Raw genomic sequence first — 20,105 nt, 5'->3', positions numbered from 1 at the left:
CGATCCACCTGGTCCGGGAGATTTATCCACCCTTAGACCATTCACCTTTCTGACCATCTTCTCCCTTGAAATAGAAACTTCCGTTCCCTGATGCGTTTCAATATCTGGAACACTGCTAATGTCTTCCACAGTGAAGACTGATGCTAAATACTAATTCAGCTCCCAGGCCGTCTCCTTGCCTCCCATTATTATTTCTCCAGCGTCATTTTCTAGTGGTCCTAAGTCTATTCTCACCTCTCTTTCATTCTTATTGAAGAAGCTTTTTGTATTTATCCTCCGATATAATTTGCTAGCCTACTTTCATATTTCATCTTTTCCCTTCTGTAAATTTTTTAAAACTTCCCAATCCTCTACCTTCCCACTAATTTTTGCTTCCTTGCATGTCCCCTCTTTTTGCTTTAACTTCCCTAATCAGCCACAGTTGTAGCATTTTTCCATTTGAATATTTGCTTTTTTTGGACTGTATTTATTCTGCACCTTCCCCATTTCTTTTTGTTTTGAACATTTTATTTATTAAATCATAATGTTAAACATACAATTGATGAATAAAACTTGGAAAAGAGACAAAATACATACATATTTTGAAAACTAATCCCCTACAACCCCCCACCTCCATCTAATCTACCCCACCTTCCCCATTTCTTGTAGAAACTCTACCCATTGCTGCTCTACCGTTATCCCTACTAGTGCCCCTTCCAATCTACTTTGGCCATTTCTTCGCTCATCCCACTGTAAATCCCTTTACTCCACTGAAATACCGACACTTATGACTTTAGTTTCTCCTTGTTAAATCTCAAATTGAACTCAGTCATATTGTGATCACTACCCATAATGATCCCTTTATCCCAAGCTCTCTAATCACCTCTGAAGCATTACACAATCCAGTACAGCCGATCCCCTTGTGGGCTCATCAACAAGCTATTCTAAAAAACAGTCCACACCCAACCTGCTTTTCCCAATCTACTTGCATGTTAAAATCCCTCAAGACTACCATAACATTGCCTTCTGATATGCCTTTTCTATCTGTTGTTGCCCACATCTAAGCAACTGTTTGGAGGACTGCAAATAACACCCAACAGTGTCTTTTTACCTTTGCCATTTCTTAATCCACAATGATTCTATGTCTTCTGATCCTATGTCATCTCTTTCGAATGATTTAATGTTGTACCTCACCAACAGAGCCACACCAGCCCCTCTGTTTCCCTGCCTATCTTTTCCAATCACTGTGTATCCTTGGACATTCAGCTCCCAATGACATCCATTCTTTAGCCATGACTCGGTGATGGCCACAATATCATCCTTGCCTATGTGTAGCTGTACTACAAGGTCATCCACTTCATTTCTTATACTGCATTCATTGAAGTAAAAAACCTTTAACCCTTTATCTGTTACATTTGACTGTCCCTGTTGCATTGCAATGCATCCCCATGGCTGCAACTTTGCCCTCTCTGTCTGTCCTTCCATACAAACTCCCTACCAGCTGTCCTTCCTTTCATGCCAACAACTTCACGGCTTCTTCACTTTGGTTCCCACCCCCTGTGAATCTAATTTAACCCCCCCTCCCCCCCCACAAACAGCATTAGCAAACCTTCCCTTCGAGTTCAGGTGCAACCAGTTGTACAGGTCACCCCTTCCCCAAAACAGGTTCCAATGATCCTGCCCCATCTCTTCAGGCCCCTATTCGTCTGCAGGATCTTCCGTTTCTGACCTTCCCCAGTTCGTGGCACCAGGAGTAATCCACCTTGGAGGTCCTGCTCTTCAGCCTCTTTCCTAACTCCCTAAACTTACTATACAGGACTCTACCCCACTCCTACCTATGACATTTGTACCAAAATATGACCATGACCTCGGGCGGATCACCCTCCCACTTAATAATATTCTGTACCCACTCAGAGACATCCTGGACCTGAGAGGGAGCACACTACCCTGGAGTCTCTTTTGCAGAATCTCCTATCTGTTCCCCTGACTATCAAGTCCCTGACTTATTTCCCCCCTGAACTAAACAAGAAAGACACAATCTTATTAGATTGCCCTCTTCAGTAATGAACTTTCCTCATTACAATATACATTTCCTCATTCAAATCGCTTGAAGATTCTCATTCCCTTTATGGCCTCAGCTTAGGGCACTGGTCTGCAACTGGCTACATGCCTAATTACAGGTAACATTGCTGCACAGTGAATGCTAGGGCACTGAGGAGTGCAGAAGAAGAGGAATCTGGGTACAGATATAAAATTCTCTGAAAGTGGCATCACATATGGACAGGGTTTTAAAGAGTTTTTGGCACCTTGGCCTTCATAAATCAAAGAATTAAGTAACAGGAGTTGGAATGTTATGATAAGACATTGATGAGGCCAAATTTGGAGTATTGTGTGCAACTTTGGTCACCTAATTGCAGGAAAGGTGCAGAGAAAATTTACTAGGATGTTGTCTGGACTTCAGGAACTAAGTTACACAGAAAGGTTTAACAGGTTAGGACTTTATTCCCTGGAGCGTCGAAGAATGAGGGGAGATTTGATAGAGGTACAGTATTTTAAATTATATGGGGGGACAGACAGAGTAAATGTAGGGAGGCTTTTTCCACCTAGAGTGGGTGAGATACAAACCAGAGGACATTGGTTAAAGGTGAAAGGGGAAAAGTTTAGGAGGAACAGGGAGTGGTGAGAGTGATGGAACAAGCTATCAGCTGAAGTGGTGAATGTGGGCTCAATTTTAACATTTACAAAGAATTTGGACAAGTACATGGATGAGAGAGATATGGAGGGCTATGGACTGGGTGCAGGGCAGTAGGACTAGGCATAGACTAGAAGGGCCTTGTTTCTATCCTGTAATGTTCTATGGTTCTAAATACAGAAAAGTGAAAAGAACCAAACAAGACAGGCGTTCTGATAATAAGATTGGGACAACCAACTGTTTCCATTAGTACTTGTTTCAATCTTCAAACAGGTCACTGTAGTCGCCTTCAGGCCACATGGTTGGCTCAACCCCTAAACAACTTAGATGGCCAATACAACGTTTATCGACTACTAACTGAGAAGCAATAGTCAGAGCTAGAACAGACACTACTTACACATTACAAATTAAACCCCAGTCTCCGAATCCACTCTTACCCAGTGTGCTGCGTTTATCTTGCAGAAAATATTGGCAATTTGTGCCTATTAAGGGATGTCGAGCTCACGACTTGCACTGTTTTCGGCACAAAACGAGTCACTTTAAAAGGTTCATTTCTTCAAAACATTCCACTTCTGGGAGACATACCCCAGATCTACAATACCCCCCCTCCTAGTATCTCTCCAGCTTATTCACCATCAAACAGATTCAAGAACAAATACAGATGGTTCTGATGGAGCAGGTCAGCACAATCCTCGAACACTGGGAACAATTTAATCAGCTTGTGAAATAAACTGGTGCCAGAAGTCTGAACACCCTAAAATTCAGGGTGCAGAATTAAAGGTGGGGAAAAAGCAAATGCATTTGCTCCAAACATAATGATAAAAGTTCAGAGTATAATTGCAGGAAGGTAACTAATCTGTCCAAATACTTCTCTACCCAAGGATGGCACGGTGACACATCACGTAACCCTTTATGAGACTGTCCTACATCCTCCTGCACAACAACCTGCTCAACCTCTCTCTATCGTTCGGATCCCCGAGCTCTGGCAACAGCCTTATAATTTGTCCCTTCACCCTCTCCAACATAACATATTTCCTGCAGTACAGTAACCAAAACTGAACACAATTCTCCAAATGGGGCCACACCAACATCTTATGCACCTGCATCATGACCTCCCAACTTCTAGACCCACTTATTAAAGGCCCATGTGCTGAAAGCCTTTTTATGATCACGTTACTTTTAATGTACTAAGTCTCTATATTCCTTGATCATTCTGCTCTACCACAGTCCCCAGATCCTCACTATTCACTGTACAGATCTTCTGCTCTACCACACTCCCCAGATCCTCACCCATTCACTGTACAGATCCTATCTACATTAGACCTCCCATTTTTCTGCATTCATTTCCGGCAACCAGTCCTCTGCCCACTTGCTCAACCAATCAAAATCCTGCTGCAATTTTTGGCAAATGTCTTCACTATCTACAATACCAGTCACTTTAGTGTCATTTGTAAACTTGTTAATCATGCAATGTATGTTTTCATCTAAATCATTTACTTAGGCCATTAGAAAATGGGAATGTACTTCAATCTGTGGCTCATAGTGGCATTTGAGTGTTTACCACTTCTCACCACCACACTCTCCAGTGTCAATCAGAGTGTAAAATTTACTATCAACTTTCACTGATTTAAGCCTGCATTCTTTTCTCCTACTTCTACACTTCTAAAATGTATTTTGGATTTACATTTGTACACACTATTTTTGTTCCTTAAATGGCACATTTCTGGAAATTTGACCAATATTGGCAACAACCTGTTGTTTGAACTGGTTTTGAAATGATACCCCTGTAAGCAATAAATGGAATCTCAAATATTTCAGTAATTTCTTTCAGAAATAGGGTGCTTAAAGGAAATGCATATTTTTTTAAAAATGATTGGAAAGCATTCACGAGTAGAGGTTTTAAAATGCACACAACACATTATACCCAACTTGGGAGCACTCAATGGAAGGGCTGCAGATAGCAGTATTTCAGAAATAGTAAGAATTATGTCATTTTATTGGAGCAATCAATACAGCTTACGGACTCAAGAGCAAACTGCTGTTTGTTTGGACTTTGTAGAACACAATATCTACAGAACGAGGAAAACAAAAAGGAGACAGGCATTTTCCACCCTGGAAGAGGAAATCATGTTTGAATTAAGAACTTACCCATCCTGTAAAGGTGGATAGTCACACTCCTGTCCTTTAAGAAATATGCCAGAAGGAAACAACTCACAAATGGGAATGGAAGGAGGATCCGTCTGAACTTTTGCTGTGGTTGATAAAAAGCACGAGATTAGTAGGTTTAATGAATGTTTTAAATATTAATATCCATCTCACGTGTTTTTGTCATTCAATTAGATCTTGGCTGACCTGTGTCATTCCATTGCTCATATTAGCGCTTCATTCATTATAACGTGCCCTAACATTTTCAATTGAATCTCAGCCTCATCTGCTTTTCGAGAGGAGCAAAGAGGTACATCTCAACACATCAAATGTTACAGCATTCTGTATTCCCATGAGTCAATAGCTTTTCTATCAATCTTGGAAAGTTCTTCAATCACCTTAAATGGGCATATTAGCATGAAATATATGCATTTCATCCAGATGAGTGCAGGGAGTTGGCAAATTGGATGGTGCTGACCTGGTTTTTTTGGACATGAAATACATTAACTATGATTTCTCCAATCAAGTTATATTTGTATCTTTCCACCAAAAGCAGGTGCTGCAATTAAGCACTGTGTACTGGAGAAACTTTTATGTTTTTAATTGCAGGCCACACCCTGGCTGTACAGCATGGGAATACAGCAGAGACTGCTACTCCAAATTGTTATTGTCACATCTGAAGATTGACAGCATAGGTTTAAATAGTATATTTGATGCAAAACTATACCGCCCTGTTCAGAGAAGCAAATCAGGCAGTTAGAATCTGGAAAGATTTCGGTCAGGTGAAGGGAAGACAAACATAATGAATCTCTTGGGTCAAAGACCAAAGTTCTAACAAAATAACTTCAACCTAAAGTTAATTAACTGTATATGTGTGAAAAAGAAAAAGTGTATATCATGGCTAATGTGATTTATGGTGTGAAAAATAAAAAATTTTAAAAAAAAAGAACTATAAGGCGTTCTCGGTTAAAGGGCACCTTCTCAGAAATGACCTGGCAGATAGTGGGCCTATTTGAAGGGATTCTTATTTTTCTGAATGAGACATCTGTAGAGGTTCCTATTATGGAGCCACAAGTTTCCCAGACATCTCACACCTTCCTTCTCGGTTCATAGAACTCCCACCACACTCCTCTCCGTCCCTGTCTGTACCTCGTTTTTATATGGCTGAATGTGGGACTTAGCTCCCTCTCCTTTGTGGCATGACAGCTGACTGTCATTCGGGGTACATCTTCGAAGGTTACCACCCTAATCTGTCGCCAAGCCCAATGGCGGAAACTGCGCTAAACTGAATGAGGTTCCACCAGGAATCGTGCAAATTTCACTTTATCTCATGCAGTGCAACCTTTTTCTTTCTACTCACATACCACTTAAAGTAATCCCTGTGCCATCGCCCCCCCCCCCCCCCCCCACTTCTCCATTACTTGGAGTTGCTTGTTTTTCTCTTTCTCAGTTCTGATGAATGGTTTCTCTTTCTCCAGATGCTGATTGATTGGCCAAGTTCTTCCTGCATTTTTGTTTTTGGTGACTATAGTATATGGATTAGAATAAATAGGTATCTGTCGCAGTTCCTAAAGGAAACTATACATTTCCAATAAACAACAGAATATCCAACAAGTCAGACAGGAGTTTAAAAAACGACACATAATTATCTATCTGAACAGCTGTAGATACAGATTTACCAGTTTTAGGTAAGATGTTTATTTCGTTTAATTAATTTCTTCTTTTCAGATATAATGATTATAATGTTGGAAAAGGTGTCAATGTATGTTGTGATATTTAAAGAATAAACCTAAAATAATATATAAAAAAAAACCTAAAGTTAATTACATTTCGCTTTCCACGTAACTGCTTGATCTGCTAAGTGTTACAGGCATTTTCCGTGTTTATTTTGAAAATGTAAAATTTTTAATTTTATCTTTAAATACAAAGGGAAAGTGATTAAGAAAGTATTTCAAGTTAGACAAAAGTACGGGTGCAGACACATGGACTACAATGTATATTTTTATCCAGGAGTTGATCCCAACTGCTGCAGTAATGTTCCCAGATTCATTAGAAATCCACTTACGCCCCTTCTTCTTTTTCTTTTTCTTCTTTTTCTTGGCTGTAGAACTTTCACCTTCACCTTCTCCCTCTGTTGGGTAAATTAACAAGCACGTTGCACTTCAGTGTAATGCAGAATAAGCAATCACATTAACTTCCTTTCCTTCCACGGCCTACTTGCCTTCTTCACCTTCTTCCTCTTTTTCCTTGTTTTCCAGCATCTGTTTTTGCAGTTGTGTTGTAACTTCATCAACTCCCACAGACTCTTTTTCCCACTCATTTTGTCCTCCTTTAAAAATAAAACAAATTTCAGAGCCAGAGTCGCACAGCACGGAAAAGAAAAAGGCAGCACTGCCGGAGCTGCTGCAACAGCAAAGCTGCCACTGGTGTGGACCCACGGAGTGCAGGGGGGGTGAAGTCTCAGCACTCCCCTGTGGGATTCAACCGCCTAGTCCTATTGCCGTCGGCTCTGTACAGGCCTTAAAAGGCCTGTTAAAGGAGCAAACAGTGGTTAAAAACTGCCAGGTTTAATACTGTTTGGCTCATGACTCCTTATATTTTTCTGTTGGTGGCCCACAACCAAAAGTGTTTGGCCATCCCCGGTCTTCACCAACCATTATGCCAATCTATATTACATATCTGCATTAATTCCATATTCCACCCCCCCCACCTCCTGACCTGCTCATTTAAGTATCTGCCCAGATGTCTCTTAAATGTTGTTAACATTCCTGCCCCCAGCACCTCCTGACAGCTCATTGTACTCTTACATTACAGGACGTCCCAGACCCCTGTACAGCAGCAAGAAGTAATTTTTGGGCACATGTACATTGTACAATGTGGATGACAATACACTCATTATCATAAACCACCATCTCTCACCATGCATCCATGCCTTCTAGTTTTATGCAACCCATACCATGGGCTATCTACCCTCACATCTCCAGGGAAAACAGACTAACCTATCTCTCCTTACAACTCAAGCCCACCAATCCAAGCTACAATCGGTTGAATCTTTCCCACATACTCTTAAGCCTTATCACATCTTTCCTGTTATATAGCAAACAGAATTGCATCTTCAAATGCTAATATTCAACAGGTCTGTAATGAAAATGCTAAACTGAAGAGGACATGTTCCATTTGTACCATTACGAGTAGCTGCACCAGATAACAGCTTAATGGAGGAGCCTCAAAATGTGCATTTGTTCATTATTGTTCATCCTTGAAACCACAGAAAATACATCCATCTTTTTAGATTGACTGTTGTACTGCATTGGTAGTGCAAGCCTACAGCCCGGCATCCAGACCAATACTGTCTTGACCAAGTAGAGGCCCAGATAGCCTAGGGACTAGCTCCAACCACAAAATGACAAGAGTTTTTCAAACATTTTAAAACAAACTACATTTATTAAAAAAAAATTAAAAAATAAAAATCAACTCAGCCGTTAAGAATATAGCAAATATAGTTGTGTTCCCCTGAAGAAAATAACTTACAATCTGAGAAACCAATGTCGCACTTTTTGTAAGCTATGGCAGCCATACATTCGCTACATAGATGCATGGAAGTAATTGCCTTCCCCGTTCCCTGCTGCCTCTTCCTCTCCGCTGTGCTGGTCCCGGTCCCTGCCCCTTTGTTTTTCTTTCTCTTTCTCTTGTTATGGTTTTTTTCCCCCAAGGTTAAAAATGTTTGTTATTGTCATTGTAGTATGAGTGAGCCGTCTTGGTTTATCAGTGGAGGGAGGGGGGGATGGCAGAGACATGGGGTTGTATATAAAGTCATAAAGAAAAAAGAATATATGCATGTGTGATTGTGAACTGCCATCGTTGGCAGGACACGACATATGACTGTACAACCTTGTGTGAAAATATAAATAAAATAATATAGCAAATATAAAAAAGTAACTTCATTCCAGTATTGTGCATAGCTGTAAATCTTAATTCAAATGAAAGAAGTTATGGATTCCAAGCCAAATCTGGCACAAGGACCAATAGCAGATTCCTAAAATCCAGAGTATAAAACCTGAGGAATCTTGGCAAGGGGCACTATTATCAGACCATTGAAGCTTGCAATTAGTGCAGCTGAGAAACCTGTTCAGTTCTGCATTTATGTGGTCCTGAAATTGCTGGCACTGAAATAGTAAATTTTGGCAATTCCACATGGAAATGCTAACAAATTATAAAAATTAAAATTGGGATGTATCATTGTCTAGAGCAGTGGTTCCCAACCTTTTTTATGCCCCGCACCCCTAAAAAATTTCAATATGTTCTCGCACCCCTTAAAGTAATAATTTATTTAAGAATAAAGTTGAAGGTAACCAAAACAAATTTGTTAATCAATTTTTAATAATATATAAACAAAAATGAAACCTATGGAAAAGAACAAATATTACAACAAATTGAAAGTTGTATAAACCCTACAAAAAAATTAAATTTTCATCCATGCATGAAATTTCTTTAAAAAAAATTAAACTAATGTTCAAAAGCCAATTTAAATTTAACAACTCTTTTGTTCCTGTTTATTGCTTGAGTTTTTCAAAACGTGGCCCTTTGTTGCTGATAGCGATCCGCGTGTCTGCCTGTGCACCCAAGTGATTTCTAGATTTTGTCTCGATTGACAAAAGGGCCCTAAATCCAGACTCGCGAATGGGATGAGCACAGTTAGTGCTTGATCACAAAGTCTTGGAAACATGCCCATTGCCGAACACCAATATTGTTCCAAAGTTTTGCTTTCAAACTGCATTTCACGAACACAATTTGTGTGCAGTTCAATAAGATCTTCCTTCAGCTCTTCATCATCCGACATATTATCCAAATTGAAGGAGTATGGATTTATAATCCATTCTTCAGAAGTTTCCGGTTCTCTTCCTCCAAAATATCCATCAAATAACGTTGATAGTATTTCCAAATGATCCACAATTTCTTCATACACACTTGGAATTAGGGACTCATCGTCATCAACCATTTCTTCAAATGATGGAAAATTTGAAAGATTCCTCTTTTAACTCGTTGACACCAAAGAAGCAACTTTTCTTTGAAAGCATTTAACTTTTCACAGCATTTCAATATTTTTATGTTTTTCCCTTGAATAGATACACTTGGGTCATTCATACGAGTGAAAATATCACTCAAATAGGTTAGCATTTGGTTGAATTCTTGTGATTCCATTTTTCTGGGAAGATCAGTCATGTTCCTTCAGAAAAGCTTTGACTTCTTCTCGCAGTTCGAAGAAGCACGTTAAAGCTCTCCCACGTGACAGCAAGCGGACTTCCGTGTGGAAAACCAAAACTGTATGCTCACTTCCAAAATCTTCACAAAGCGACTTGAAGAGGCAGTGGTTCAGAGCACGACCCCTAATCCAGTTGATGGTCTTCACAGAAGTGTCAAGGACCTTTTTCAACTTTGGAGGCAATGTTTTTGATGCCAAAGCATGTCGATGAAGAAAACAGTGGGTACCTTGCAAGTGCGGAATCTCTTGTTTCATCAGTGGAAAAAATCCTGATTTATTTCCTAGCATAGCAGGGGCACCGTCGGTACACACAATTTGGATATCTAAGTCATATTTCGCAAAGAAGTCCTTCACATACTGGAAGACATCTTTTCCTTTTGTGGTTGTTTTCAGATCTTCACAGAACAGGAAATCTTTCATTATGACACCATCATGGACATACCTCACTAATGCGATGAGTTGACTGCAATTCGCAACATCAGTTGTTTCGTCCAACTGGAGAGAAATTTTCAAGGGACTAGCCCTGATATCTGCGATAACTTGGTCCAAAACGTCCAAACTCAAATCACCAATTCGGCTCTGAATAACATTATTTGATAACAGCACTAATTTAAGCTTGTTTGAGGCTTCTTTTCCCAGAACAATTGTTGTCATTTCTAATGCACATGGTTTTATCACTTCTTCTGCAATTGTATGGGGCTTCTTGGATTTGGCTACTTTATACACCACGTGGTATGAAGCCATCAGCAGTGGTTTGTCAGCACCTAATTTTGAGAGGGTCGCTCGAGAATCAAAGTGGGCCCTTTAAGCTTTCAATGATCCAACATCATGGCCTGCGACATCTGCTCCAACGTGCTGCTTGTTTGAAGTGTTCCTGCAGCTTAGATGGCTTCAAATTTGCATTTGAAAAGACAGCCTCACAAAGCATGCACTGGGGTTTTTGCAGATCCTCAGTTGTTCAGGTGCAAGTGAAACCAAGCTGCACATCATATTCCCTTTCCTTTTCTTTGACATAATGAAGGATTAATTAATAATTTACATAACACAAATAAATAATAAGAAATAAAAATCGAATGCAATTCGCTACAAAACACGAAACAACAAGTTTGGCCCCCATTTTAAATGTCCAAATTAAAAAAAAGTTATAGGGCGATTCCATTTAAAAGGAAACAGCGCGTCAAAATGCGCTAAAATTCATAGAGAATCTCATTCTATTGAATAGAGAAAAAAAGAGGACATCCCAATCTTTAATTTGGACTTTAAAAAAAAATGATATTTTTATCGTGAATATATAGGACTGTAAACTGGTTTACCTATCTCGGGTGCACCATTTCATCAGATGCAAGGACCGACAATGAGATAGACAACAGACTCGCCAAGGCAAATAGCGCCTTTGGAAGACTACACAAAAGAGTCTGGAAAAACAACCAACTGAAAAACCTCACAAAGATAAGCGTATACAGAGCCGTTGTCATACCCACACTCCTGTTCGGCTCCGAATCATGGGTCCTCTACCGGCACCACCTACGGCTCCTAGAACGCTTCCACCAGCGTTGTCTCCGCTCCATCCTCAACATCCATTGGAGCGCTTACACCCCTAACGTCGAAGTACTCGAGATGGCAGAGGTCGACAGCATCGAGTCCACGCTGCTGAAGATCCAGCTGCGCTGGATGGGTCACGTCTCCAGAATGGAGGACCATCGCCTTCCCAAGATCGTGTTATATGGCGAGCTCTCCACTGGCCACCGTGACAGAGGTGCACCAAAGAAAAGGTACAAGGACTGCCTAAAGAAATCTCTTGGTGCATGCCACATTGACCACCGCCAGTGGGCTGATATCGCCTCAAACTGTGCATCTTGGCGCCTCACAGTTTGGCGGGCAGCAACCTCCTTTGAAGAAGACCGCAGAGCCCACCTCACTGACAAAAGGCAAAGGAGGAAAAACCCAACACCCAACCCCAACCAACCAATTTTCCCTTGCAACCGCTGCAATCGTGTCTGCCTGTCCCGCATCGGACTTGTCAACCACAAACGAGCCTGCAGCTGACGTGGACTTTTTACCCCCTCCATAAATCTTCGTCCGCGAAGCCAAGCCAAAGAAAGAAGAATATAGGACTGTACCCTTAATATAAATAAAAAAATTGATCTGTTATCTCGCACCCCCTGGAATGCTATCTCTCACCCCCAAGGAGTGCGAGCACCCCGATTGGGAAACCCTGGTTTAGAGACCAGTTTCGGTAAGCCATTTTAACAATCATTTGCGGCAGTTCCAAGGCAAAAAGTTCAATGAGTTAACAATTCTTGATCATGTCCCATGAAACATCAGCAAGCCTTTTAATAACAGAATATAAAGTCAGCGAGAAAACATTTACACATTTATGTTTCCTTTCATAGAATGATAAATATTATATACGGCTGCTGTTCATTCACTCCAGCTAAGCCTTCAACACTATTATTCCCTCAGTACTGGTCAACGAGCTCCAAACCCTGGGCCTCTAAATGGGATCCTTGACGTCCTCACTGGAAGACCAGTAAGTATTGGAAATGTCTCCTCCTCAATGACTACCAACACAGGTGCACCTCAAGGATGCATGTTTTAGCCCACTGCTCTACTCACTCTAAAATCATGACTGTGTGACTAGGCGCAATAAATCTGGCAATGACACCAGTAGAATCACTGACGGCAATAAAGAAGCGTACAGGAGGGAGAAAGATCAGCTAATTGAGTGGTGTCACAACAACACCCTTGCAGCCAGCATTAACAAAACCAAGGAGATTATTGTGTAAATCAGGAGATCACAAAATAGTCCTCATCGAGGGCTCAGTAGAGGAGAGGGTCAAGAACTTCAAATTCTTGGGTGTCAACATCTCCAAGGATCCGTTGAGCTTCCATGTAGATGCCATCATGAAGAAGGTTCGAAAGCACCTATACTTTGTGAGGAGTTTGAGGAGATTCAGTCGGTCACCGAAGACTCTCGGAAACTTCTAAAGGTGTACCCGTAGAGAGCATTCTGGCTGGTTCCATCACTGCCGGGTATGGAGACACCAACTTTCAGGACAAGAAAAATCACCAGAGGGTTGTTAAATCAGCCTGCAACATCTCAGGCGCCAGACTTCACTCCATCGAGGACATCTACAAGAGGTGGCATCTTAAGAAAACAGCCTCCATCCTCAAGGACTCCCACCCCCCAGGCCACACCCTCTTCATTCTGCTCCCATCGAGTAAAAGGTATAGGAGCCTGAAGATGACCACTCAGCGGAACAAGGGCAGCCTCTTTCCCTCTGTCATCAGATTCCTGAATGAACCATACTTTGACTTTTTCTTAAACTATTTTTTATTTTGTAAGGTGGTTTATGTAAATGTTTGCACTGTATTGCAATTGCAAAAGAACAAATTTTGTGACCTGCTTCTTGACAATAAATTTTGATTCTGATATTGTATAAATTATACTTTCAAATAAAAGCAGTGATGAAATTCATTTTTCCAATTACATACTTAATCTTACCAGGTGTACACAATTTAAAAATACTACAAGGTTCAAAGCAACCAGCTTTAGGGCTAAGACAGTTTTAATCATTGAGTAATTCACATTACTTGAAAAATATCTAGCAGAGAGAGGAAACTTGATTCAAGCAAACTGTGTGGGGTTTAGATCACAAGACATAGGAGTAGAATTAGTCCATCATCTGCCCAGTCATTCCATCATTTACAATCCTTTCCAACCCCATTCTCCTGCCATCTCCCCACAACCCTTGATTCCCTTTCCAACCCCATTCTCCTGCCATCTCCCTGTAACCCTTGATTCCCATTCTCCTGCCATCTCCCTGTAACCCTTGATTCCCATTCTCCTGCCATCTCCATGTAACTCTTGATTCCCTTTCCAACCCCATTCTCCTGCCATCTCCCTGTAACCCTTGATTCCCTTTCCAACCCCATTCTCCTGCCATCTCCCTGTAACCCTTGATTCCCTTTCTAATCAAGAACCTATCTATCACTATCTTAAATATACCCAACGACTAGCCTCCACAGTCATGTTCATTTATCAAGCAGCCTTAGGTCCACCAGTGAAATACAATAGGCTGAAGATGCTGTGATTTATCTGAACACACCGAAATGCTGGAGGAAGTCTGCCGGTTTATTTAGTATCTATAAGAGACAAAGATTTATTCCTGACGTTATGGGCCTGAGCCCTTCAAGAAAAATCAGAAAAGGCAGCATATATTAGAAAGTCTTAGAATTCAAACAATGGGCGAGGAACCCAGATCAACAAAGCCTGTTAAGTGAATATGATAAGGGGCCCAGTTGGAAGATGAGATGTTGTTCCTCCAATTTACGGGTGATCTCAGTCTGGCAGTGCATGACACCATGGACAGACATGTCAGTAAAGGAATGGAGAATTGAAATGGGTCACCAATGGGAGATCCACGCTACTTAGGCAAATGTCTTGTACTCAACAAACCTATCTCTCAGTCTGTGTTCAGTCTCTCTGATGTTGAGGAGACCACAGCAGGAACATCGGATGTAGAAGATGACACCTGCAGATTCACCAGTGAAATGTTGCTTCATTTGGAAGGACTATTTGGGGCCCTTAATACTGTCTCATGCAGTCACAGGGATAGGTCCTAAGGGGATGATTGGTGGGGAGAGAGGAGTGGACAAGGGAGTCACAGAGAGACAGATTCATCACCCTCTTGATAAAGAAATCTATTGTCTCTGTTCTAATGGGTTTTCATATTGTGAAACTGTGACCTCTGGCCCTAGACGCACCACCATCGGAATCATCCTTTCCACATTCACTCAATCTAGAATTTGATAGATTTCAATGAGATTCTCCCTTATTCTTTTAAACTCCAGCAAGTACAGTCCCAGAGGAAAATGCTCCTCACATTATAACCCTTTCATTCTGGGGATCATTCTCATGAACCTCTAGACTCTTTCTAATGCCAACGAATCCTTCCTGCTCACAATAATCCGTGCACTCTGATCAGTGCTTTACAAAGCCAACATAACATCTCTTCTTTTATATTCTATCCCTATCAAAATGATTGTGAGCATTGCATTTGCCTTCCTTACCACAAACTCTACATGCAAGTCAATCTTCAGGGAACGTAGCACGATGACTCCCAAGTCCCTCTACACCTCCAATTTCTGAACTTGTTGCCTTCTACACCTGATTTGACGACAGTAACAGTGAAGAACCTCCTCTCCACACCCCCATGTCCCCTGATGATCCCATCCTGTCCATATCTGAAAATGATGTGCGTGCTGCGTTCAGGAAAGTGAGTATGAGGAAAGCATTTGGCCCAGATGAAGTACCTGGCCGAGAATTAAAAAACTATGCTCACCAGCTTATCAAGATATTCACAGGTATCCACTCCAGCAGGACACGGTACCCACCAGTTTCAAACAAGCATCAATCATATCGGTGCCCAAGAGTGCAGTTACCTGCCTTAATGATTATTGACCAATAGCACTTACATCAACAGTGATGTTTTGAAAGGCTGTTGATGAAGCAGATCATCTCCTGTCTGAGTGGTGATATGGATACATTCTAGTTCACCTATTGCAGCAGTAGAGCCATCTGGCTCTACACAAAGCCTTGGAGAGCAAAGATGCATACATCAGGATTTAACACCATCATTCCCTCAAAACTGATCAGAAAACTCCAAGACCTGGGCCTTAACACTCCACTGTGTAATTGGATCCTGGATTTCCTCACCTCCCGACCACAATCAGTGAAAATTGGTAAGAACTTCTGCTCCACAATCTTCATAAGTACCAGAGCACAACAGGGCTGTGTCCTTAGCCCCCTGCTCTATTCATTTTACACCTACAACTGTGGGGCTCAGTACAACAATAACATCATCTACAAATTGCTGACGCTATCACGGAAGTGGGTTGTAAAGAGGAAGGGGATGAGACAGCATACAGGATGGAGATTGAAAACTTGGCTGATTGGTGCACCAACAACAACCTTGCACTCAATGTCACCAAAACTAAGGAGCTGATTGTTGATTTCAGGCAAAGAAAGCCAGAGATGTACAATCCAGTGATCAGTGGGGGATCAGAGGTGGAGAGGGTGAGCAAATTTAGGTTTTTGGGAGTCACTATCTCGGACGATCTTTCCTGGACCCAACACACCAATGGTACCATGAAGAAAACACATCAGCGCCTCTACTTCCTCAGGAGTTTTTGGTGGTTTGGTATGCTATCAGAAACTCTAGCAAATTTCAACAGAGGTGTGGTAGAAAATTTGCTGACTGGCTGCATCACGGTCGGGTATGGGAAAATCAATACTCCAAAAGGTAGAGAACACAGCCCAGGACATCACAGGCAAAATCCTCCCCACAAATGACCACATCTATAGTGAGCACTATAGTTGCAGAGTAGCAGTGATCATCAAGGGCCCTCACCACCCAGCACAAGCTCTGTTCTTGCTGCTGGCATCAGGAAAGAGGTCTCGGTGCCACAAGACTCTCACCACCAGGTTCAGGAACAGCTGCTACCCCTCCCCCTTTAGACTCCTCAACAACAAACTCAATCAGGGACTCATTAAAGGACTCTGATGTGGACTTTATTGATTTTCTTTTTGTTCTCCTGTATTGCACTTTTAGTTTACAGTTCTTTGTTTACATGTTTTACATTGTGTAATCTTTATTTTTTGCACTACCAATTGGTGGTAATTCTGCTACGTCTGCAGGGAAAAGGAATCTCAGCGTCGCATGTGCTCTTGACAATAAATCTGAAAAATGAATTTGTTAGAAAGTAGTTGATGCATTTATTCTATCCACCAGAGAGCACATCATACACTTATTTTGAAAAGTTCGATATGGAAAGAACATCCCTCATGTACATCTAAAACAAGCAGTTGGCCATTTAAGACAAATGAAGCAACACAGTTTCTATCAGATAGGTTGAGCGTTTTTGATATTTACTTCCTCAAAGGCCAGTATTAGTCTTTAATTATTATTTTTAGGCAGAGGTAGATAGATAGATAGTCAGGGTTTCTATGGGTAGCTAAGAATGGAATTGGAAGATCCATTATGTACTTAAATGGAAGAACAGGCTTGAAGGGTCAAGGCTTCTGCTCCTGCTCCAAATTTATATGCTTAGAATGATGCACCAAACTGCAGCATCCTGTCAGTGACCCAAGACCAGACAAGTTGGAACACAGAAGGCACTTGAATCTGTAATCTTTCAATTGGACTTGCCTCTTCTACAAGTAGCTATACTATATGAACTTTTTGGTCAGTTTGCAGCTTGCAAGGTGGTAAAACCAAAGATTTAACTGGATACTCTGATCAAAAGATCAGATTTTCCTTGCATCATAAAAATCATAAATCACTTTCAGTTCAAGAGCCCCAATCTGCTGTAAATTTGTTACATTCATCGACACAAGTGACTGAACTCCAAAATAATTTATTAAGTTACAGCACGGTTAGCGTAGCCATAAGCGCCACACCTTTACAGTGCCGGCGATTGGGGCCGGGGTCAAATCCTGCACTGTAGAATTCGTATGTTCTCCCTGCCTGTGTCAGTTTTCGCCGAGGGCTCCAGTTTTCTCCCACCATTCTAAACATACTCAGGGTACAAGTTAATTGGGTGCAAATTGGATGGACCCGTGGGCCGAAATCGTCTGTTACCATGCTGTATGTCTAAAAAAAAAGTTCACGTATTCAGATGTAAAACTATATTGCCCAAGTTATTTTGTGATTTCACCATGTTACCCTTGGATGGTTGTGTAGAAGCCAAACGTTAATTTTTTTTTAACCCTTGTTGCCAATATTACTGAAGTTCACTTCAAAACTGAGTTTCTGGACATGTAACTGATTCTAGTGATCACAACTTCCTCCCCTTTACCATAGCACTGGATAAGCACAGGAATACGCAATTTGGGAAAACATTTAATTGGGAGAAGGGGAAGACATGATACTATTAGGCAGGAGCTTGGGAGAATAAATTGGGAGCAGATGCACTTGGGGGAAAAAATACAACAGAAATAACAAATGTTCAGGGAACTTTTGTGTGGCGTTCTGTGCAAGTATATTCCATTGAGGTAGGGAAAACATTAGGTAAAGTGAAAGAGCCATGTGGCACAAGGGATGTAATAACCTAGTTAAGAAAAACAGCTTACAAGAAGTTTAACAAAAGAGGAAGTGATAGAACACCAAAGACCTACAAGATTGCCAGGAAAGAGCTATGGAGAGCTTGAAAGGGCAAGCAGAAGGCTTTGGCGGGCAGGATTAAGGAAATTCCCCAAGACATTCTATAAGTATGTGAAGAACAAGAGGATGAGTCATGTGAGGATAGGAAATAAATCTCAAAAATTTGTAGACACTGTGGTTGAAGTAAAAACACAAAATGCTGGAGAAACTCAGCAGTGTCCTTTATGTAGTAGCAAAGGTAAAATTAACTGAAGTTTCAGGCTTAAGCCCTTCATCAAGGTATGAGAAAATGTTGGCAGGCATCCAAACAAAAGGATTGGGGGAGCCAGGAGATGACAGATGGAGAAGGGAGGGAAGGGACAGCAGAGGATAGGACCTATCAAAGGTGAAAGTGAAAATGTGTCCATGCAGTTGGAGGATGTGGAGAAGGTCCTTAATGAATAAGTTGGGTCAGTATTCACCAGAGAAAAGGAACTTTGGTATTTTGAGGATGACTTAAAGCTTAAGCATATTGCCATTAAGAAGATGAGTTGGAGTTTTTGAAAAGCACAAAGTTAGATAAGTCGCAGGATCAGATGAGATTTATCCAAGGCTACTGTGGGATGCGAAGGAGGAGAATGCTGAGCCACTGGCGTTGATCTTTGCATTATCACTGGAGACAGGAGAAATATTGGAGGGTTGCCAATGCTGTTCCCTGTCCAAAAAAAGGCACAGAGACAACCCATGAAATTATAATCAAATGAATGTTACTTTAGTCATGGGTCAGCTTTTGGTGAAAATCCTGAGAGAGGCACAATCTGATCAGTATGGCTCAGACAGGAGAAGGCTGTGTCTCATAAGCCTGAGTGACTTCTCTGAGGATGTAACAAAGCATAATAAAGAAGGTAAAGCAGTGGATGTAGTGTATATTTATTTCAGTAAGACATTTGGTAAGGTTCCCCATCCAAGCCTCTTCAGAAAGTAAGGAGGCATAGAATCCAAGGAGGCCCCACTTTGTGGATACAGAATTGGCTTGCTCAGAGAAGGCAATCGGCGACCAGTGGTATTCTCAGGGATCTGTTCTGGGACAGATGGAGTTTAAACCAGAAAAATGTAAGGTGGTTCATTTATGTAGGAAAATTTGAAGGCAAAATACAATGCAAATAGGAGGATACTGAGCTGTGTGGAAGAATTGAAATATCAGACACACAAAGATGTTACACAGGTTGATAGTGTTGTAAAGGTGTATTGTGTGTTGGCCTTCATTAGCCATGGGGTTGAGTTCAAGAGCCGTGAGATCATGTTGCAGCAACACGAGACCTTGTGTAGACCCCACTTGGAATATTATGTTTAGTTCTAGTCACATCATTACAGGAAGTATGTGGATGCTATAGAGAGAGGGTGCAGAGATTTAAAAGGATGTTGCCTGGATTGGAGAGCATGTCTTTTGTGGATAGGTTGACTAAGCGACAGATTTTTCTCCTTGGAGCAACAGAGAATGTGGAGTGAGTTGATAGAGGTGTACAAGATGATAAGAGGATCATGAGGATGGGCAGAGGCTACCCCCCGCCGCCCCCAAGACTAAAATGGCCAATACGAGGGTGCATATTTTAAAGGTACAGGTTTTTCAGACAGACAATAGTGTGTGCATAGAATGTCCTGATGGCAATGATCGTGCAGGCAGTTAGAATAGGATCTATTAAAAGACTATTAGATGGGTACATGGAGCTGAGAAAAATGAAGGGTGATGCAGTAAGGGGATTCTGTGTAATTGTTAGAATACATCATTAGGTCTGACAATACTGTGGAATGAATGGCCTGTACTGTGCTGCAGATTTCTATTAACATCAGACTGTGTAGCCCACACATTACAATGCTATCC

At 41.3% G+C, this 20,105-nt stretch overlaps 1 protein-coding gene across 5 annotated transcripts in view; it reads right to left on the bottom strand.

Annotated features, from left to right (window-relative positions):
* Positions 1 to 20,105, bottom strand: part of metap2a (methionyl aminopeptidase 2a) — a 44,558-nt gene that overhangs the window by 11,732 nt on the left and 12,721 nt on the right. For 3 of the 5 annotated variants that reach the window (XM_069908423.1, XM_069908427.1, XM_069908425.1), the window contains exons 2-4: positions 7,038 to 7,145; positions 6,882 to 6,947; positions 4,820 to 4,922 (exon numbers count right to left, since the gene is read on the bottom strand). In XM_069908423.1, coding sequence (XP_069764524.1) covers positions 4,820 to 4,922; positions 6,882 to 6,947; positions 7,038 to 7,145 — 277 coding nt within the window. The remainder of the gene's footprint in view (positions 1 to 4,819; positions 4,923 to 6,881; positions 6,948 to 7,037; positions 7,146 to 20,105) is intronic. The other 2 variants (XM_069908424.1, XM_069908426.1) reach the window with 2 other exon arrangements.

This window comes from Narcine bancroftii, chromosome 13, assembly GCF_036971445.1.
Source record: "Narcine bancroftii isolate sNarBan1 chromosome 13, sNarBan1.hap1, whole genome shotgun sequence".
Taxonomy (NCBI): Eukaryota; Metazoa; Chordata; class Chondrichthyes; order Torpediniformes; family Narcinidae; genus Narcine; species Narcine bancroftii.
Note: the sequence above shows the minus strand (reverse complement) of the source record. Positions and strands in the feature narration are given on the sequence as shown.